Raw genomic sequence first — 21,771 nt, 5'->3', positions numbered from 1 at the left:
TCTTTTCTGCACTCTAGTTTAATAATATCCTTTCTATAATAGGGTGTGTAGAACTGTACACAGTATTCCAAGTGTGGCCTTACCAATGTCTTGTACAACTTCAACAAGACGTCCCAACTCCTGTATTCAATGTTCTGACCGATGACACCAAGCATGCCGAATGCCTTCTTCACCACTCTGTCCACCTGTGATTCCACTTTCAAGGAGCTATAAACATGTACCCCTAGATCTCTTTTCTGTAATTCAACCCAATGCCCTATCATTAACTGAGTAAGTCCTGCCCTGGTTCAATCGACCAAAATGCATCACCTCGCATTTGTCTAAATCAAACTCCATCTGCCATTCATCAGCCCAATGGTCCAATTGATCAAGATCCCGTTGGAAATAACTTACTTCACTGTCCACTATGCCACCAATCTTGGTATCATCTGCAAACTTACTAACCATGCCTTCTATATTCTCATCCAAAACATCAACATCAACGACAAATAATAGTGGACACAGCACTAATCCGAGGCACACCACTGGTCAGAGGCCTCCAGTTTGAAAAACCACCTCTACAATCACCCTTTTGCTTCTGGCAAGAAGCCAATTTTGTATTTATTTAGATATCTCATCCTAGATCCTGTGAGATTTAATCTTAAGCAACAACCTACCATGTGATACCTTGTCAAAGGCCTTGCTAAACTCCATGTAGACAACAACAACTGCACTGTCCTCATCTACCTTCTTGGTTAGCCCTTCAAAAAACTCAATCAAATTTGAGAGACATGATTTTTCACTCACAAAGCCATGCTGACTGTCCCTAATCAGTCCTTGCATCTCTAAATGCCTGTAGATCCTGTCTCTCAAAATACCTTCCAACAATTTACCCACCACAGATGGGAGTGTCACTGGCCTATAGTTCCCAGGCTTTTCCCTACAGCCCTTTTTAAACAAAGGCACAACATTTGCCACACTCCAATCTTCAGGCACCTCACCTGTGATTATCGATGATTCAATTATCTCGGCTAGGGGACCTGCAATTTCCTCCCTAGCCTCCCACAATGTCCTGGGATACACCATCAGGTCCCAAGGATTTATCTACCTTGATGTGCTTTAAGACTTCCAGTACCTCTTTCTCTAATAATATATACACTCCTCAAGACATCACTATTTATTTCCCCAAGTTACTTAACATCCATCCTTTTCTCAACAGTAAATACAAATGAAAAATATTCATTTAAGATGTCACCCATGTCTTGTGGATCTGCACATAGATGACCTTGTTGATCCTTAAGAGGCTCTCCCCGAACAAACTGTCAGTGGTGGAGGGAGTGGATTTACTTGGTTTGATCATAGACATTTGGATTGGTACCAGTCACTACATATTTTGGAGATGGAGGGAATGATTTTTGATGGATTGCTTGGGCACTAAAGAGTTACCAAGGTGCCCACAGTGGAGTTTGGCACTGGTTGTACCCATATCTAGTGCAAAGCACCATCTTGCAAAGAAGCTGAAGCACACACTAGGAACCCCAGCAAGGGGATCAATGAACAGGTGATTGTCACTAAAGGTGCCAGCTAGCACTCACTGAAAAGGCTGCATGACATTTTGGTGGATAGCTTTGGAGCTGACCCCTCTGGTTGGGAGTAAAATAGTGGATAAGGTGGTAAGAAATAGGAACAGGAGTAAGCCAAATAGCTCCTCAGGCCCATTTTGCCATTCAATAAGATCAGGACAGAACTCCCAAGAATTCAAAAGTCTGTTTTCCTCAGGCATGAATATACTTAATGATTCCACTTCCACTGCGCTCTGGGGTACAAAACTCCAAATTCAAAAAATTCACTATCTTCAGAAGAAATTTCTCCTCATTTCTGCATTAATTGGACGATTTCTTCTTCTGAAACAGTGCCCCCCAGTTCTAGATTTCCCCCCACAATGGGAAACAGCTTCTCAGCAGCCATCCCTGTCAAGCCCCCATAGAATATTAGTCTCAACAATATCACCCCTCATTATTCTGAATGCCAGTGAGTATAGACCTATCCTGCTCAATATTTGTGGTAAGGCCACATCTGGAATACTGTGTGCAATTCTGGTCACCCTATATAGAGAGGATATTATTAAACTAGAAAGAGTGCAAAAAAGATTAACTAGGATGTTACTGGGTCTTGATGGTTTGAGTTATAAGGAAAGGCTGGTTAAGCAAGGATTTTTTTCTCTGGTGCATAGAAGGTTGAGTGGTGATCTTATAGGAGTAAAGAGGGGCACAGATCAGCTAGATAGTCAATATCTTTTCCCAAAGGTAGGGAAGTCTAAAACTAGAGGGCACAAGTTTAAGGTGAGAGGGGAGCGATACAAAAGGGTCCACAGGGACAATTTTTTCAGAGGGTGGTGTCTGGAACAAGCTGCCAGAGGTAGTAGGAGAGGCAAGTACAATCTTGTATTTTAAAAAGTATTTAGACAGTTACATGGGTAAGATGGATATAGAAGGATATGGGCCAAATGCAGGCAATTGGAACAAGCTTAAGGGTTTTAAAAAAAAGAGGGTGGCACGGACAAGTTGGGCCGAAGGGTCTGTTTCCATGCCGTTAACCCCTGGCTCTATTTCCTCAAAAGACAACCCCTTCATTCCAGGAATCAACCTAGTGAACCTTCTCTGAATGCAAACATATCCCTCCTTAAACCAAACAAATCTAGACTCAGAACTCTAGACTGGGTCCCACAAATATCCTTTAGAACACTTACCTATCTTTATGTCCCATTCCGCCTGCAGTAAAGACCAACAGCCCCTTTGTCTTCCTGACCACTTGCTGTACCTGCATGCTAATTTTGTGATATTCATGGATCAGAACACCACGGTCCCTTTTACTGTACAACTGTTATCTGAGAAATAGTTCTGAGGCCTAATGGTATTATTTCTAGACTATTAGTCCAAAAAAATTCAGCTAATGTTCTGGGGACCCAGGTTTGAATCCCACAGATGATGGTGGAATTTTTTCATTTCATTTTTTAAATTCATTTGTGGGACATAGGTATCGCTGACTGGTCAGCATTTATTGCCCATCCCTAGTTACCCTTGAAAGGCAGTTGAGAATTGCTATGGCTCTGAACACACACGTAGGCCAGTCTGGGTAAGGATGGCAGATTTCTTTCCCCAAAGAAATTAGTTAACCAGATAGGTTTCATGGTAGTCAGTAGATTCTTAATTACAGATTTTTTTTATTGGATTCAAACTCTACCATCTGCCATGGGAGAATTTGAACACAGGTCCCCAAAGTATTTGCTGAGTCTCTGGATTAATAGTCTAGCAACAATACCACTAGGCCACTGCCTCTCCTATTATAATTCAATAAAAATATCTGGAATGTTCTATGTTCATTGTCGATTGTCAGAAAAACTCATCTGGTTCACTAACGTCCTTTAGGGAAGGATATACAAAGAACAAAGAAAATTACAGCACAGAAACTGGCTTTTTGGTCCTCCAAGCCTGCACCGACCAAACTGCCCAAACAAACTTAAATCACCTACTCTTCCGGAGACCAGTTCCCTCTATTCCCATCCTATTCATGTATTTGTCAAGATATCTCCCATCTTTCTGATCTGGCCATGTGACTCCAGAGCGGTTGACTCAACTGCCCTTGGGCAACTAGTGATGGGCAATAAATGCTGGCCAGCCAGCAATGCGCATGTCCCACAAATGAATAAAACAAAGTAAACTGAGTGCTACACTAATATACCTCATAGAAGTCACCAGGAGAAAGGGAGTGCTTGGACTTGAACACATTGTTAGATGTTCCCTTTGGTTCTTGAGAGCAAATGGTGCAGGACATGAGGCTAAGCAGGCAGCACCAACTGGTGCAGGAGGGATAGGAAGGTGACGTGCAGGAACTGGACATCCCCACTCCTGGGGACCTCCAGAAGCTGTGCATCCTCATTAGTTCTTGAACCACCCTGAAACAAGTTGCTCTCTGTTAATCAGCACAATCCTTCCCTGAAAGTAAGCAAGTGAAGCTCACAGACTTCTGATTCATCTCTGCTTTGGCATCTTCAGGCAAATTATGATAATCAGCAATTAAGATCAAAATTGAGCTTTAAAACCAGGCCTATTTTATTAGCAAAGCACCCATCTTCACATTTACACCTAAATAACTCACCAATAATACCGTTCCTTGGCTTCCCACACTTTCTATCACTATCAGTGAAGCTCAACGCAAAATAAGTGAATTGGTGGGATTGAGGGAGAAGGCAGACAGTTCAACCCTCAGTATACATGGATAGCATTTTCACAATTCCAACATGTCAGAGATACAAAACGCTTTCACAAAAACACATACACAAATTAATTCAGAACAGTCGACATTTAAAATTGCACATAACTTACACTTTCAATAACACTTCCAAACTCATGTTTACATATTATAGTCGAGACACCCCATATATTACAGTGTCATAGCTGCAACAATGATAACTTGCTCTGGCTTGGAAGAGGGGACTGAAGGGTGGGTTAATAAATTTGCTGATGACACCAAGATTGGTGGAGTAGTGGATGAGGTGGAGGGCTCTTGTAGGCTGCAAAGACACATTGATGGGATTAAAAAAATGACAAGGATGAGGAGCAACACTGCAGCATAAAGGAAAGTAAAAGGGCATTCTGAGCAACAAACTGAGGACGGAAAAGTTGAAAAGCCTTCTTTGTGTTACAAGCGTTTATGAAGATCCTGATCATAGAATCATACTGTGCAGAAGAAGCCTTTCAGCCCATTGAATCCACACTAGCAGATTAGAAGCACTTGAACTCCCACCTAATCCCATAGCCCTGAAAGTTATGATAATTTTTCAAGGATTGAGACAACCCACCTCTACCACCTTCCCAGGCATTCCAGACCATCACCACCCTCTGGCTAAAAAGATTTTCCTCACATTCCATCTAAACCTCACCTTGAACTCATGTCCCCTTGTTACTGATCCCTCAATTAAGGGAAACAGCTGCTCCTTATCCACTTGGGGGTCCATGTCTTTCATAATCTTGTACGCCTCGATCAGTCGCCCCTCAGTCTTCTCTGCTCCAACGAAAACAACTCAAGTCTACCCAACTTCTCTTCATAACTTAAATGTTCCTTCCCAGGCAGCATCCTGGTGAATCCCCTCTGCATCCCCTCCAGTGCAATCACATCCTTCCTATAATGTGGCAACCAGAACTTCACACAGTGCTCCAGCCTCACCAAAGTTCCATACAACTCCAACATGACTTCCCTGCTTTTGGAAACTATGCCTCGATTGATAAAGGCCAGTGAACCACGTGCCTTTTTCACCATCCTACTGATATGCCCTTCCACTTTCAAATATCTGTACACAAACAGGTCAAGGGCCTTTTGTTCCATGGAACTTCCTAGTGTCCAAGCATTCATTGAACACTTTCTTGTCAAATTATTCCTTCAAAAGTGTATCATCTCACTTTTCAGGCTTAGATTCCACCTGCTACTTACCTGCCCATTTGAACTTTCCATCTCTTTCTCCTTGTAGCTCAAGACACTCCGCCTCACTGTTAACCAGCCGTCAATCTTTGTGTCATCCACAAACTTAGTCACTCTAGCCCCCACAAAGTCATCAATGCCATTTTTATAAATGACAAATAAAAGGGGGCCCAGCATAGATCCCTGTGATACGCCACTGAACACTGGCTTCCACTCACTAAAGCAGCCTTCTGTCATTACCCTCTGTCTCTTACAACTGAGCCAATTGAGTCCACTTTATAAAATTACTCTGTATCCCACGTAAATTTACCTTCTTTATAAGTCTCCCACGTGGGACCTTGTCAAAGGCTTTGCTGAAATCCAATAAACTATATTGATTGCACTACCCACAACTACACACCTGGTCATCTCCTCAAAAAATTTAAATCCTTAGCCATGACTTCCCTCTGACGAAGCTATGCTGACTATCCTTGATCAAACTTTACCTCTCCAAGTCGAGATAGATGCTCTCTTTTGAAAGTTTCTCTACCACTGACATGAGGCTCACTTTCTAGTTCCCTGGTTTATCTCTGCAACCTATCTTAAATAATAGACCCACATTAGCTGTTCTCCAGTTGTCTGGCACCTCCTCCGTAAGTAGTCTCACAACACCAGGTTAAAATCCAACAGGTTTATTTGGTAGCACAAGCTTTCGGAGTGTCACTCCTTCTTCAGGTGAGTCTCCCATAGCCAGAAAGGAGTTGAAAATTTGGGTCAGAGCCCCTGCAATCTCCTCCCTTGTCTCTCATGGCAGCCTAGGGCAGCTTATCTGGACCCAGAGATTTATCGACATTTATCCACCCCCAATGCCTTGCCCTTCCCTATGTCAATTTTCTCAAGAACCTCAGTCTCTCTCCCTGAATTCCATACCATCGTCCTCATTCTCTTGGGCAAAGACTGATGTGAAATATTCATTCAACAGTACACCAATCTACAGATTGACCCTTTAGTTCCTAATGGGCCCTACTCTTTCCCTGGTTATCCTCCTCCCATTGATATTCTATAAGTATATCTTGTGATTTTCCCTATTTTTACCAGCCAGAGCGCTCTCATGTCCCTTCTTTGCATTCCTAATTGCTTTCTTAAGCTCCACTCTGCACTTTCTATATCTCACTAATGCCTCCACTGATTTGCTTCCCTTGTATTTTTTAAACCCCTTTCTTTTCCTTCTCATTGTGTCCTGAATATCTCTGGTCCTCCTTGGTTCCCTGGGCTTGTTATTCCTATCTATCACCCTGGAGGGAACATGCTGGGCTTGCACCCTTCCCATTTCCTTTCTGAATGTCCCTCACTGCTGTTCTGTGGATTTTTCAGTTAGTAGCTGTTCCCAGTCCCCCCCCACCGGCCAGATCCTGTCTTATTTTACTAAAATCCACTCTCCCCCCACCCCCATCCAATTTTTTTTTGCAGCTTGTCTATTTCCTTGTCCATAACTAGCTTAAACTGTACCACGTTGCGATCACTATCACTAAAATGCTCCCCCGCCATCATCTCAACCACCTGCCCAGCTTCATTCCCCAGAATCAGGTCCAGCACAGCTCCCTCCTGTGTTGGGCCCTCCACATATTGATTTAAAAAGTTCTCTGGTACACATTTCAAAAAATTTACTCTTTCCAAGCTTTAACACTATGTATGTCCCAGTTATTGCTGGGAAAGTTGAAATCACTGAATATAGTAACCCTATTATTGTTGTTTTTACACACCTCCACAAACCGAGCACAGATTTGCCCCTCAATATCTCACTATCTGGGGGTCTATAATACCTAACAATATGGCTGCCCCTTTTTTTTTCCTGAACTCTACTTGAAGTTTTATTTCATTTCTCCTTACTGCAGTAACTGACTCCTTAACTAATAATACAATGCCTTTTCCTCTGTCTCACCTGAAGATTCTATGTCCCTGATGTGACCGTCACTGACCGGGTGGTGTGCTTTAGCTGCAGCTCTAGAACTACAGTGCAAGAACAAACACACCATGGAGTTCAGTTTCTGTTCACGTGAAAGATACTGATCTTTTAATTAGCTCCAGAAAGAACTGATCCAAGTATGGGGATCATTGTAGGCATTTCATGTGCTTTATCACTATTCTGATAGCAAGATTTTCTTATGTAATTTTCATTTTTTTCTCCTGAACAGCTGTTTTTGGAGGTTACTTACAGCATTATACGAATAGTGGAATGATTTTAACATCTTAGAACTACCCTGAACAAAAGGACATCACAGTTGGAAATGAGGGAGACCTGCTAAAGCTCATTTGCCAAATATCAACAGTAAGGATACGAGGGAGTAACAAAACCCATCAGGGTTCACACCCTTGACTATTACCCAGTAACTGATCCATCAGAATACACATACACGGACAGAACACTCAAGACCCAGGACAAGGCAGTCCATTCCAAACATTCACTACCTCCACCACCAACACATAGTAGCAGCAGTGTGTACCACCTACAAAATGCACGAAGGCTCCGTAGACAGCACCTTCCAAACTTATGACCACCACCATCGAGAAGGACAGGGGCAGCACATACATAAGAGGTTCCTTTCCAAGCCACTCACCATCCTGACTTGTAAATATATCACCCTTACTTCACTACCGCTGGGTCAAAATCCTGGAACTCCCTCCCTGTAACAGCACTGTGGGTGTGCCTACACCAAATGGACTGCAGCAGTTAAAGGCAACAGCTCACTACCACTCAAGAGCAATTAACGATGGATTAACAAAGCCTACATGCCTTGAATGAATGAACTAAAGAATAAGGAGCTTCCATCACACTTCCATCTATACTTATGTGTAATCTGAAAGCAAATTATGCATTTGAACAAAACCGGAAAATGTGGGCTAAGGACACCATGTACATCTAAATCTTTATTTAAATCCAACCATTAAGCCCTTCATCTGAACTAACTCCCCTCCGGACTCTCAGGTCAATGTATCCTCTAACTGGTGATGTTTCAGGTGGTCTCTCAACATATAGCAGAATTTTCAGCACATTAAGAAACCTCCTCGTTTTACTGGTCTTTTAATAGCAATCTTTTGAGCATCTTTAAAAATTGCATCCTCCATGAAACATGCTGTGGATTTTGTTTCTATGTATTTTTATGGCAGTAACGATAAAGCAAATTAAAAATGCAAAACTTCCCGATAGCTGATCCTGATACATAGGAACAATGGTTTAGAACAATGAAAGATACACCAGTACTGACTTTAGCTTTGCCTTGACCCCGGTTATCTATCCTGATTTATAAATTCAGTGGTATATCCAATGCGATTGAGGAAGGACATTTAAGTACAACTTGCCAATGTGCAAAATGGACACAATACTGGAGATTTGCTGTTTATAACTCCTGGCTGGTGCCCAAAGAAAAACTCCAAATCCAGGTAACGACACAATCAAATTTGGGGCCAATGTCACCAACTGTGAAAGAGTTAACTTCAATGCAATAATCAGAGGAGCCAGAACCTTCAAGAGGGAAGAAAATCAGGGTGAAGAAAATATAATTATCAAAAAGCTTCTATTCTTAAAATCCCATGGACTGTTTTCTTCAAAGAAATGTGAATAGCTTCCTTAGTTACCAAGCAGCTGAAACAGAGTCGGTGTGATACAGAAAGTGATATGGAATTTAGCTGGAATGTTAGAAATAAAGCACAATAACTAAAAAATAAAAACGTAACAAGTATATAAACACATAGCAAATATATCACCAGATATAACAATACAAACAGAATCAGTGAGCCACTGTGCAGAAAACAGGGGCAGCAGGGTGCAGAGAGCAGGCACTGACAGCTGCTATTGATGGAGATGCAAAGGCGCTGAGCACTGACACACACTCCCTGACCCTCCCTCACAGACCCCGCTGCGGGCCGCGGCCTCCTCCGCGGCGCCACAAACACCCGCTCCGCCCATTCTCACTTACACAGGCCGGGCAGCACACCATCCGTCCGGGCGGCGGAGGGCAGGAGCCGGTCCGTGGGGGGAGGGCCCTGAGCTCCTGGGCTCTGGCTGAGGCGGCAGCGGCGGATCGCGGACCCGGGGCCGGGCGGCAGCGGCGGATCGCGGACCCGGGGCCGGGCGGCAGCGGCGGATCGCGGACCCGGGGCCGGGCGGCAGCGGCGGATCGCGGACCCGGGACAGGGCCGCGCTGAAGCGGAGCCGCGATAACGGTGCCGCTTCCCGCCTCTCAACCGCCGCGTCACCTGGCAACCGGCGCCCACTCCCATTGGTCAGGGGCAGGCAGGCATTTCCGCTTCCGCTCCAAACACCCAGTAGTTCCAGCCAGTCACTGATACAGTGAGTAATAATTACTCAGAATCACTGATACAGTCAGTAATAATTACTCAGAATCACCGATACAGTCAGTAATAATTACTCAGAATCACCGATACAGTCAGTAATAATTACTCAGAATCACTGATATAGTCAGTAATAATTACTCAGAATCACTGATATAGTCAGTAATAATTACTCGGAATCACTGATATAGTCAGTAATAATTACTCGGAATCACTGATATAGTCAGTAATAATTACTCGGAATCACTGATACAGTCAGTAATACTTACTCGGAATCACTGATACGGTCAGTAATAATTACTCAGAATCACTGATACGGTCAGTAATACTTACTCAGAATCACTGATACGGTCAGTAATACTCAGAATCACTGATACAGTCAGTAATACTTACTCAGAATCACTCAGTAATACTTACTCAGAATCACTGATACAGTCAGTAATATTTACTCAGAATCACTGATAGAGTCAGTAATACTTACTCAGAATCACTGATATAGTCAGTAATACTTACTCAGAATCACTGATATAGTCAGTAATACTTATTCAGAATCACTGATATAGTCAGTAATACTTACTCAGAATCACTGATATAGTCAGTAATAATTACTCAGAATCACTGATATAGTCAGTAATACTTACTCAGAATCACTGATGTAGTCAGTAATAATTACTCGGAATCATAAGAACATAAGAAATAGGAGCAGGAGTAGGCCATCTGGCCCTTCGAGCCTGCCCCGCCATTCAATAAGATCATGGCTGATCTGTCGTGGCTCAGTTCCACTTTCCGGCCCTCTCCCCATAACCCTTAATCCCCTCTCTTATCAAAAACCCATCAACCCGCTTCTTGAAAATGTTTCGCAAGGCAGCCTCCACCACTTCAACGGGTAGAGAATTCCAGAGATTCACCACCCTTTGAGTGAAGAAGTTCCTCCTCAACTCCGTTCTAAAACGCCCCCCCCTTTATCTTGATCACTGATATAATCAGTAATAATTACTCAGAATCACTGATATAGTCAGTAATACTTACTCAGAATCACTGATATAGTCAGTAATAATTACTCAGAATCACTGATATAGTCAGTAATAATTACTCAGAATCACTGATATAGTCAGTAATACTTACTCAGAATCACTGATATAGTCAGTAATACTTACTCAGAATCACTGATATAGTCAGTAATAATTACTCAGAATCACTGGTACAGTCAGTAATACTTACTCAGAATCACTGATATAGTCAGTAATAATTACTCAGTCACTGGTATAGTCAGTAATACTTACTCAGAATCACTGATATAGTCAGTAATAATTACTCAGAATCACTGATATAGTCAGTAATAATTACAGAATCACTGATATAGTCAGTAATAATTACTCAGAATCACTGATATAGTCAGTAATACTTACTCAGAATCACTGATATAGTCAGTAATAATTACTCAATCATTGATATAGTCAGTAATACTTACTCAGAATCACTGATGTAGTCAGTAATACTTACTCAGAATCACTGATATAGTCAGTAATAATTACTCAGAATCACTGATATAGTCAGTAATAATCACTCAGAGTCATTGATACAGTCAGTAATACTTACTCAGAATCACTGATATAGTCAGTAATAATTACTCAGAATCACTGATATAGTCAGTAATACTTACTCAGAATCACTGATATAGTCAGTAATAATTACTCAGAATCATTGATATAGTCAGTAATAATTACTCAGAATCATTGATACAGTCAGTAATAATTACTCAGAGTCACTGATACAGTCAGTAATAATCACTCAGAATCACTGATATAGTCAGTAATAATCACTCAGAATCACTGATATAGTCAGTAATAATCACTCAGAATCACTGTTACAGTGAGTAATAATCACTCAGAGTCACTGGTATAGTCACTAATAATCACTCAGAGTCACTGATACAGTCAGTAATAATCGCTCAGAGTCACTGATACAGTCAGTAATAATCACTCAGAATCACTGATACAGTTAGTAATAATCACTCAGTCACTGATACAGTCAGTGACAATGAATGTTATGGGGATAGAATTAATCAAGAATTTGTAGGACTAATGGGTAAGTGTGTGATTGCAGAATAACTAGTACCCTTGAATAAATCAAAATGCTGTGGATGGTGTAAATCCAAATTAAAGACAGGAAATGCATGAGAAGCTCACCACATCAGGAAGTACCTGTGGATAGGGTACCAAGTTAATATTTTGAGTCTTTATGACCCGTCAACAGAGCTATAATTAGGATGGACAGGGGGCATTCGACCAATAACCAGTGCTTAATTCCGGTCAGACATTGAAAAGTGTTTTATGAAGTCCATCTGGATCATAACGTTCACAGTTTGAATTTGGCTTGGGTGAGCAAGTGATGTTTCACTTCAGGTATGATTCAAATGACCCACTCAGGTGTTTTTATCAAACAAAATTTATACAAGCATACAATTAGCATGTATGAAAGAAAATTAGCAAGAACTTTTATCAACTGCAAACAAAAGCAAAACAGACATGATAATGTAAAACTCTTAACAAATATATCTAAATGTTCCAATGAATCAAAACATTCTACTAACAAAACCCTTTCCACACGTTTAACACAGCAAAGATTAATGCTCATGTGATACTGGAACTGAGTGCTTTGGTTGGAGAATTGAAACACTGACTACTCAGCCTTGTAAGTTCTAGCAGCCCTCAGGATACACCGAGAACTGTTTGAAGTCAGAACACCTTCCCAGAACATAAGGAAAAGGGGGACTTTGGGCAAGTTAACCACCCACAGCAGATTTTCCACTCCATGAAGGCAAGAAACCTTCTGCTGGTTAGCTGAAGGCAAGAAACCTTGCCTTCAGCTAACCAGCAGAATTTCCAATACCAGGGTAAGAGAAAAAAACTTGTTTTCAGTTTGGTGTCCACTCCTTTCTAAGCTCAAACTGCAGCCAGCAACCAAACAGAAAATGAAACATTATATTCATTAGGAAGGGGAAAAAAACTATCCAATACACATGACCTGCCAACCAGTTTTCCTCCTAACAATGCAGGATTATAAAACAATCCCAGAAAGTACCTGAGGCTCATGGTAAAAATAAACAAAACCCCATTTAAGCCTTTGAAATTGCAATAGAAGGATTCCTCCTGACTGCCCGGCAACAGTGAAAAAGCTGAGACTGTGAGAGCTGCAGAGAATTTTTTTTTAATTCTAAGAGGTACACTAATGTCACATTAGAAAAAGTCTAAACACCCTGCTATTGCACCTCATTGTCTTTAAATCACGCTAAGATTCTTACCTCCCCGGATTTATCTGGGTGGGCAACTTGGGACTTAAAAAAAAACTAACAACCAGATTGAATATAGTACAGAGAAGTCACAAGTGTCTGGAGTGTATTTTACAAAGTTACCATTTGCATAGAAACACATACAATCACAGTTAGAGGATTTAAACGTGCATTTTTGAACATTTTGTACACCTTTGCCAACTATAGTCTGCCCAAGACATGGTGGGATGTAGGTGAGCAAAAAGAATCACATTCTTCGGAACAATGCAGCTACTGAGCGGAAGGAGAAAGTGACTCTTAAAGTATGGACTCCAGACGGTCCTAGAGATCTCAGATATGTGAACTAATAGGTCTTATATTACACCAGATAAGAATTGTCTAATGCGCATCATAAGACAGTGGGAAAGAACTTTCTGGACTTATGTATTGAAGTTGCTAGGTGACGGTTGGCAAGAACTTCCAGACTCTATAGATCTATGTATTTTCATGCTGCCAGAGGGTAGAATGTTATTGGTCAATGTAAATAGTCCATACTGATAGTGATTGGCTCGTACCTGACTGGGGTGAGTGGAGAGGTAGGCAAATGGCTTTTGAACATTGTATAATTGTAATGCTAAGAAATGTAATTCCAGAGTGATTTAGAACTGTCCCAAATCACCCTCCAGCATTTGCTGAGCAGGCCTGGACAATAAAGAAACATTTTAACCAGAAAACTGATTCAATGAGTCTTTGTGATAGCTCCTACACAGCTGTTTGATCATTCTGCTACTGATCAAATTGCCTTTCAGCAGTGTGAGTCCATGTTCACACATTCCACCTGCCCCCCCCAAAAAAAACAAATAGGCACCTACTTGCACAACAACTTTGCTGATTATTTGGGCCCTATCTTTACGTTCTTGTCTTCAGGCATGCAAGACAAGCTTTCTCTTTGCTAAAATAAGTGGCTAGAAACTCATGGTCAAAGTGCACATACACACACCAGGAGTTCACTTAGACTCATTAAAAAACAAAATAATCTCAGAGATAATCATATAAAACACAATGAAAACAAAGTTTGTTCTTGTTAATGATCATAATTTATCACTTACATTGATTCCATTTTTTGCATTAAATTGTTAAATCAAAAAATACGTTATTTTAACTGACTATATATGGACAAAAGTGCTGACCATTTATAAAGAACAGTTTTTTTGAATTAGTTTTATTCCTTTCCCAAAGTTTTATTCCTTTCCTTGCACGCTACTGTAAAAAAATGATGTGGATGTGCCGGCGTTGGACTTGGGTAAACGGTAAAAAGTCTGACAACACCAGGTTGAAGTCCAACCGATTTATTTGATAGTACACTCGCAAGCTTTCAGGGTTAGTCCCTTCGTCAGGTGAATGGAGAGTTCTGGCCTCAGACAGAGCATATAAAGCACAGCGAATCTTTAAGACTTGAACAGCAGGTTAGGTGTAAGGATTCGCATTCTAATCAGTAATCTGTAAACTGTCTGTGCTTTATATGCTCTGTCTGAGGCCAGAACTCTCCATTCACCTGACGAAGGGACTAACCCCGAAAGCTAGTGAGTGTACTATCAAATAAATCGGTTGGACTTAAACCTGGTGTTGTCAGACTTTTTACTGTAAAAACAATACAGCGTCCCTGGTTTCATAACTGGAGTAAAAAGTCTGACAACACCAGGTTTTAGTCCAACCTATTTATTTGATAATATTCTCACAAGCTTTCGAGGGGACAGCTTGTGAGAATATTATCAAATAAATAGGTTGGACTAAAACCTGGTGTTGTCAGACTTTTTACTGTGTTTACGCCAGTCCAACGCCGGCATACCCACATCATTCATAACTGGAAGCATGGAATGTAAGATGTAGGGAAGTTATGGTGGAGCTGTACAGGCCACTGTTAGTGAGGTCCTGCAATTGTGCCCAGTTCTGGGTGCCCCACTGCGGAAAAGGCGTTTGATGCCTTGGAGGCTTCTGAACATGGCACCCGCGATCAGGTAACTCAGTCAATGGGATTGTGCTCCCGCAGACAGCCAATAAAGTGATCTTTTTGTCCATTTTTACTGCAGTGCTTAACATTCACCACAGGACAGCACTGTAGCAATGCATTTCCCAGAGAATTTAAACCATTTTGCTTCAGGTCAGTAAAGGGAAATGTCTTTGGGACCCTTCATTTCCCTCACTCCTTTGCCAGGTGGTATGGATTCCACATCTGGGACCTCCCAGAGGTACTGCGGTGCAGTGTCCCTTTGCTCCAGCATCTCTTTAATAATGAACCCATGGAGAAGGGACTGGTACCTTTACACAGAGACTCAGGGGTGTGTGACTCACTGGGGGGTCGGAGACAAGATTTCAAGGAATCCTCCAAATTTCCGGATGACTCCAAAGATGATTGCTTTGCCTTGCAGTCAATAATCACCGGGGTATTACTGTCCATGTCGCAGTCCCCCAGTACCGATTACCCCTGCAGACTGAGGGAGGGTTTAACGGATTAACACTGTCCACAGTTCAGGATGAAGTTCACAAAGAGATTTCAGCCTGTGTTTGTAGAATAGTTTTTATTTTCGGAAACAGCCCTGCTGCCTGACTGTGTGAAGGGCATCTTATAACCTGGTGAGACAGAGTGGGGAGCGACGGATGGCGCTCCTGTAACCTGATTCTTAATAAAATGATTTATTCCTAAATGTATCAAACTAATGCAAAGGAATTTGCTTCACATTTAACTCGGACACATAATGATTGTTTCTGTGTATATCACAACATTTTAATTCTAGAAATGATTTCTAGTCAGTCGGTGTAATATTCCAGCGTGTTCTCTGACTTTTAGATTTACATTGTCGGGGGGATATTGAGTTTGTCCGGACATTTCAGTGCAATTTGTTTGATCTCTCTCTGAAATTGCAGCCAATGTGAAAATAGATTTCATTAAAAATGGCATCACATTTCCTGTTATTATGGATATTAAAAGCTGCCTAAATATGGGAGCGTGAGAAAACAGACTACTGTGTTCTGCACTAAATCACAAATGCCTCCTTGAATGACTTGTCCTAGCTTTTGTATGATCTCCCTTAGTTCACATTGAACGGTGAGTTAGTTTGATATTTCAGCAAATTATCAAACGTGACAAAAGTGGAACCCAAATGATGATAAGACTGCCGCAATGCGTAGTGATTTTAATATTTATTTAAATATGAAAGCTGTAGGGTTGTTATCAATCATTGTAAAGTTGCTGATTAGTATCACATAAAGCTGAACAGAATCGATGCACTTAAATCTACTAAGTTATTTATTAAAGACTTTTTTTGCCGTATGTTCAATAAATAAACTGCTATACCGCCACACCCAACAAATCCTGCCGGAGTAAACCTTCACAGCATTGAGTTTATTGTGAATTGAAACCATGCAGATGCTAAATATTGTTCAATGACCGGGTTACATAACAACTCATCCTTCATAAAGTTCACATCCCGACTTTAGCGTGCCAGAATTCATCCAATCTTTGCATACTTTATATGTTATTTAGAAATAAACTATCTAAAACGAACTCCGTTGTTTCGATGCAGTTGAACTGTTGGAAGGATAATACAATTTGTAATTAAACTGTGCCGGTCCATCACCTTTGAGAGACAACGAGGCACAGCTTGATAGCTGTGTTTAATTGTATTTTCACGCTGAATGTACTTGTGTTCTGGCGGGTTGCGTGAAATGTTGAAACCTCTAGCGAGGTCTAAGGAACACATTGCCTGAGAAGCGAGTGCAGGGAATCAGCACAGCCCAATGTTCAGTGCTTTACCCAGTGACTGCTGGTTCCAGTCTGTGTTTGCTGCAACTGTGAGTGTTTTACCCTGTGGCTGATAGTTGCTTCATGGAATGTAAAAGTGTAAAACCTCCTGGTGTAAAAGTGATTTGAGTGTAGCCATTACAGGGGCAATTGGGGACCTGCCTGCTAGAGCCACTGAGAAACTTCCAAATATCTAGATTCTCCTGATCAAACTCAACATGAGCCAGAGCCTCTCCCCTCTTTCACCCTCACTCACTCCCCTTCCCTATTCCCTCCACTCTCTCCTTGCTTTCACCCTCACTCAAGTATTCACTCGACTCCTTCCCCCCTCCACTCTACTCCTCTCTATCCTCCCTGGGGTAAGCACTTGCTGCACCCCAGCCTGGTGCTGTCAGACTTTACTGCCCAAACCCCGCCCCCGCTCCCCTATTGGTTGGGCCTTTGTTGTAGCGTGTGAGGTTTTTGTGCGTGCTGACGCAGGGGGCGGGGCCGCGTGGCGGGCAGCGGAACGGAGCGGGGCAGGGTTGGTGTCTGAGCGCCGGGCGGCTGCCCGCGGGGCTCTGAGTGACCGGGACCGGGACCGGGACCGGGACCGCGGGGCTCTGAGTGACCGGGACCGCGGGGCTCTGAGTGACCGGGACCGGGACCGCGGGGCTCTGAGTGACCGGGACCGCGGGGCTCTGAGTGACCGGGGCCGGGGGCTCTGAGTGACCGGGACCGGGGGCTCTGAGTGACCGGGGCCGGGCCGCTGTCCGCGGCGCCGCCGCCATGGATGTGACGGTGGTGGCCGGCTTCCTGCTGCTTTTGGCACTGCTGGCGCTGCTGGTGGTGAGTTTGAGCCACCCGCTGTATTTCCCGCTGCTGGTGCTGGGCCTGTGCCTGGCCGTGCAGCTCCTCCGCTACCCCGCCGTCCCCGCCGAGGTGGCTCAGCAGGTGCTGCGCCCCAACGGCCGCGTCTCCATCGTGGCCCATCGGGGCGGCGGGTATGATGCTCCGGAGAACACGCTGGGGGCCATCAGGAAGGTGAGTGAATGAGAAGGGGGGGGACGTCTGAGAGAATATACCCCCCTCACCCACCCTCATCGCCCCCCCCTCACCCTCATCGCCCCCCCCTCACCCTCATCGCCCCCCCCTCACCCTCATCGCCCCCCCCTCACCCTCATCGCCCCCCCCTCACCCTCATCGCCCCCCCCTCACCCTCATCGCCCCCCCCTCACCCTCATCGCCCCCCCCTCACCCTCATCGCCCCCCCCTCACCCTCATCGCCCCCCCCTCACCCTCATCGCCCCCCCCTCACCCTCATCGCCCCCCCCTCACCCTCATCGCCCCCCCCTCACCCTCATCGCCCCCCCCTCACCCTCATCGCCCCCCCCTCACCCTCATCGCCCCCCCCTCACCCTCATCGCCCCCCCCTCACCCTCATCGCCCCCCCCTCACCCTCATCGCCCCCCCTCACCCTCATCGCCCCCCCCTCACCCTCATCGCCCCCCCCTCACCCTCATCGCCCCCCCCTCACCCTCATCGCCCCCCCCTCACCCTCATCGCCCCCCCCTCACCCTCATCGCCCCCCCCTCACCCTCATCGCCCCCCCCTCACCCTCATCGCCCCCCCCTCACCCTCATCGCCCCCCCCTCACCCTCATCGCCCCCCCCTCACCCTCATCGCCCCCCCCTCACCCTCATCGCCCCCCCCTCACCCTCATCGCCCCCCCCTCACCCTCATCGCCCCCCCCTCACCCTCATCGCCCCCCCCTCACCCTCATCGCCCCCCCCTCACCCTCATCGCCCCCCCCTCACCCTCATCGCCCCCCCCTCACCCTCATCGCCCCCCCCTCACCCTCATCGCCCCCCCCTCACCCTCATCGCCCCCCCCTCACCCTCATCGCCCCCCCCTCACCCTCATCGCCCCCCCCTCACCCTCATCGCCCCCCCCTCACCCTCATCGCCCCCCCCTCACCCTCATCGCCCCCCCCTCACCCTCATCGCCCCCCCCTCACCCTCATCGCCCCCCCCTCACCCTCATCGCCCCCCCCTCACCCTCATCGCCCCCCCCTCACCCTCATCGCCCCCCCCTCACCCTCATCGCCCCCCCCTCACCCTCATCGCCCCCCCCTCACCCTCATCGCCCCCCCCTCACCCTCATCGCCCCCCCCTCACCCTCATCGCCCCCCCCTCACCCTCATCGCCCCCCCCTCACCCTCATCGCCCCCCCCTCACCCTCATCGCCCCCCCCTCACCCTCATCGCCCCCCCCTCACCCTCATCGCCCCCCCCTCACCCTCATCGCCCCCCCCTCACCCTCATCGCCCCCCCCTCACCCTCATCGCCCCCCCCTCACCCTCATCGCCCCCCCCTCACCCTCATCGCCCCCCCCTCACCCTCATCGCCCCCCCCTCACCCTCATCGCCCCCCCCTCACCCTCATCGCCCCCCCCTCACCCTCATCGCCCCCCCCTCACCCTCATCGCCCCCCCCTCACCCTCATCGCCCCCCCCTCACCCTCATCGCCCCCCCCTCACCCTCATCGCCCCCCCCTCACCCTCATCGCCCCCCCCTCACCCTCATCGCCCCCCCCTCACCCTCATCGCCCCCCCCTCACCCTCATCGCCCCCCCCTCACCCTCATCGCCCCCCCCTCACCCTCATCGCCCCCCCCCTCACCCTCATCGCCCCCCCCCTCACCCTCATCGCCATCCCCACCCTAGCACTCATCCTGACTGAACCCCTTCCCACCCCCCTCGCGCACCCACTTGCCTCCACACCAAAATTATAGCATACCAGCCATTCGGCCCATCTTCTCCATGTCAGCCTGAGGGCATCCAGGTTTCTACATCAACAACACGTCGCTTATACTTGTTCTTAGAAACGTAGAAGACAGGAGCAGGAGGTGGCTATTTGGCCCTTCAAGCCTGCTCCGCCATTTGTCACCATCATGACTGATCATCCAACTCAATAGTCTAATTCTGCTTTTTCCCTACAACTTCTAGTCCTGTTCTAGTCCTCCAAGTGCTACATCCAGCCGCCTCTTGAATACATTCAATGTTTTGTAATGATCACCTGTTCTCTAAAGAAATAATCTGGAGTTCTAGTGGATTCTGTTATCATCCATTTGATCCTTCCATTTGATTTATTAACCAAGAATCTGGCTGGGTTGGTACAGTTTAATTTGGCCCCTGAGATGAGGGGGATTATCCTCTGGGAGATTGAGTAAATTGGCTTCATATTGTCTGGAGTTCAGAAGAAAGCAGGGTGCTCTCGCTGTAACATACCAGAGTTTGACCCTGGTGTACAGAGAGGTTGTTACTCTGGCACGGGGGATCTAAAACACAAGGGGCATGATCTCAGGATAAGTAGCTGAGGGGAAATTACTTCACTCAAAGGGTTGTGAATCTTTGGAAATCTCCACCTCAGAGGGTTGTGGACTCTCCATCAATGGATATATTTAAAGCTGAGATATATTTTTGGTGTCTCAGAGAATTAAGCGATATAGAGAGTTGAAATCCAAGATCAGCCACGATTGTATTGAATGGCAGGGGAGAGCTCGATGGACTACACCACCTATTTCACATGTTCTTATTCTGTGGCTCTGAGCAGTGCTCCCATGCAATGAGCAGTCTGTGTGGGATTTCTCATTCAGATCAACACTACTGGTTATTGTGGCAGCAAATTGTAATGAGTTGAGTTAAAGATGAACCTTGACCCATTAATGGATGCACTTGAAAGATGCAGAAAAGTCCACTGGACTTGGCTGAATCTAGATACATTTTTTGCTAGCTCTATGTCTGACTGCTGCAATAGATTTTAGCTCGCAGGCATGCTGCAGCCTCTCTGGGAGTCCTTTACCGTTGCAAGTGGTATTTATTTTGTAAGGAGATTTGTCCAACTTGCCATTCCCATTTCTGTTAGCTATTGAGCTGCTTTGTCTTTCCTCCTTGTGATAAAAAAAATCTGACCTTGCAGTGTTATCACCAGTTAATTTGTTCTAGTGCTGAAGGAAACGTGCAGAAAACGACAGACCATATAGATAATATAAATTAAGTACTTATCTGCAAAGAATTTTAAGCCTCCAAAGTGTTTCAACTTGAAACCGTCTTTCACAATGCTCAGCAAAACTATATACCAGTGATAAGGATGGACTGTAGAAAAAGAGATAATCAGCCCTGGATATCTAAGGAAATAAAATAGGCATAAAATTGAAAGAAAAGACATACAAAGTGGCAAAGATGAGTGGGAACCTAGAGGATTGGGAAATCTTTAAAGGTCAACAGAAAGCCAGGAAAAAAGCCATAAAGAAAAGTAAGATGGATTATGAGACTAAACTAGCTCAGAATATAAAAATAGATAGCAAAAATTTCTACAAACATATAAAACGAAAAAGAGTGGTTAAAGTAAACATTGGCCCTTTAGAGGATGAGAAGGGAGATGTAATAACTGAAAATAAGAAAATGGCTCAGGCATTGAACAGGTATTTTGTGTCAGCCTTCACAGTGGAAGACCCAAATAACATGCTATAAAATTGATGACAGGAAGGCTATGGCAGGTGAGGATCTAGAAACAACCTGTTTTGTGATAATGATAATGTTGGGCAAGTTAATGGGGCTAAAGATAGACAAGTCTCCTGGGCCTGATGGAATGCATCCCAGGTACTAAAAGAGACTGCGGGGGAAATAGCAAATACACTAGTGGTAATTTACCAAAATTCGCTGTACTCTGGAGTGGTTCCTGCAGATTGGAAAACAGCAAATGTGATGCCACATTTTTAAAAAGGAGGTAGACAAAAGGCAGGTAACTATAGGCCGGTTAACTTAACTTCTGTAATAGGGAAAATGCTTGAAGGAAGAAATAGTGAGACATCTCCCATTCTCCCAAAATTCTCCCATTGGTAAGACTCAGCATGGGTTCATGAAGGGCAG

General features: G+C 45.0%; 2 protein-coding genes across 6 annotated transcripts in view; one reads left to right on the top strand and one right to left on the bottom strand.

The window, feature by feature from the left end:
• Window positions 1–21,771, bottom strand: part of ccp110 (centriolar coiled-coil protein 110) — a 114,281-nt gene that overhangs the window by 71,914 nt on the left and 20,596 nt on the right. For 3 of the 4 annotated variants that reach the window (XM_080207055.1, XM_080207057.1, XM_080207058.1), the window contains exon 1: window positions 9,414–9,574. The exons of the other annotated variant lie outside the window; for it this stretch is intronic. The gene's annotated coding sequence lies outside the window, so the exon portion shown is untranslated. Of the gene's footprint in view, window positions 1–9,413; window positions 9,575–21,771 lie in introns of those variants that run through there. 4 annotated transcript variants of the gene reach the window in all.
• Window positions 17,508–21,771, top strand: part of gde1 (glycerophosphodiester phosphodiesterase 1) — a 35,891-nt gene continuing 31,627 nt past the window's right edge. For both annotated transcript variants that reach the window (XR_013888927.1, XM_080207059.1), the window contains exon 1: window positions 17,508–17,885. Coding sequence is in view for 1 of the 2 variants with exons in the window: in XM_080207059.1 (XP_080063185.1) it covers window positions 17,631–17,885 (255 nt within the window). In the remaining variant the exon portion in view is untranslated. The remainder of the gene's footprint in view (window positions 17,886–21,771) is intronic.

This window comes from Carcharhinus amblyrhynchos, chromosome 18, assembly GCF_965287045.1.
Source record: "Carcharhinus amblyrhynchos chromosome 18, sCarAmb.v2.hapA, whole genome shotgun sequence".
Classification (NCBI taxonomy): Eukaryota; Metazoa; Chordata; class Chondrichthyes; order Carcharhiniformes; family Carcharhinidae; genus Carcharhinus; species Carcharhinus amblyrhynchos.
This window is presented reverse-complemented; position numbering and strand designations above follow the sequence as displayed.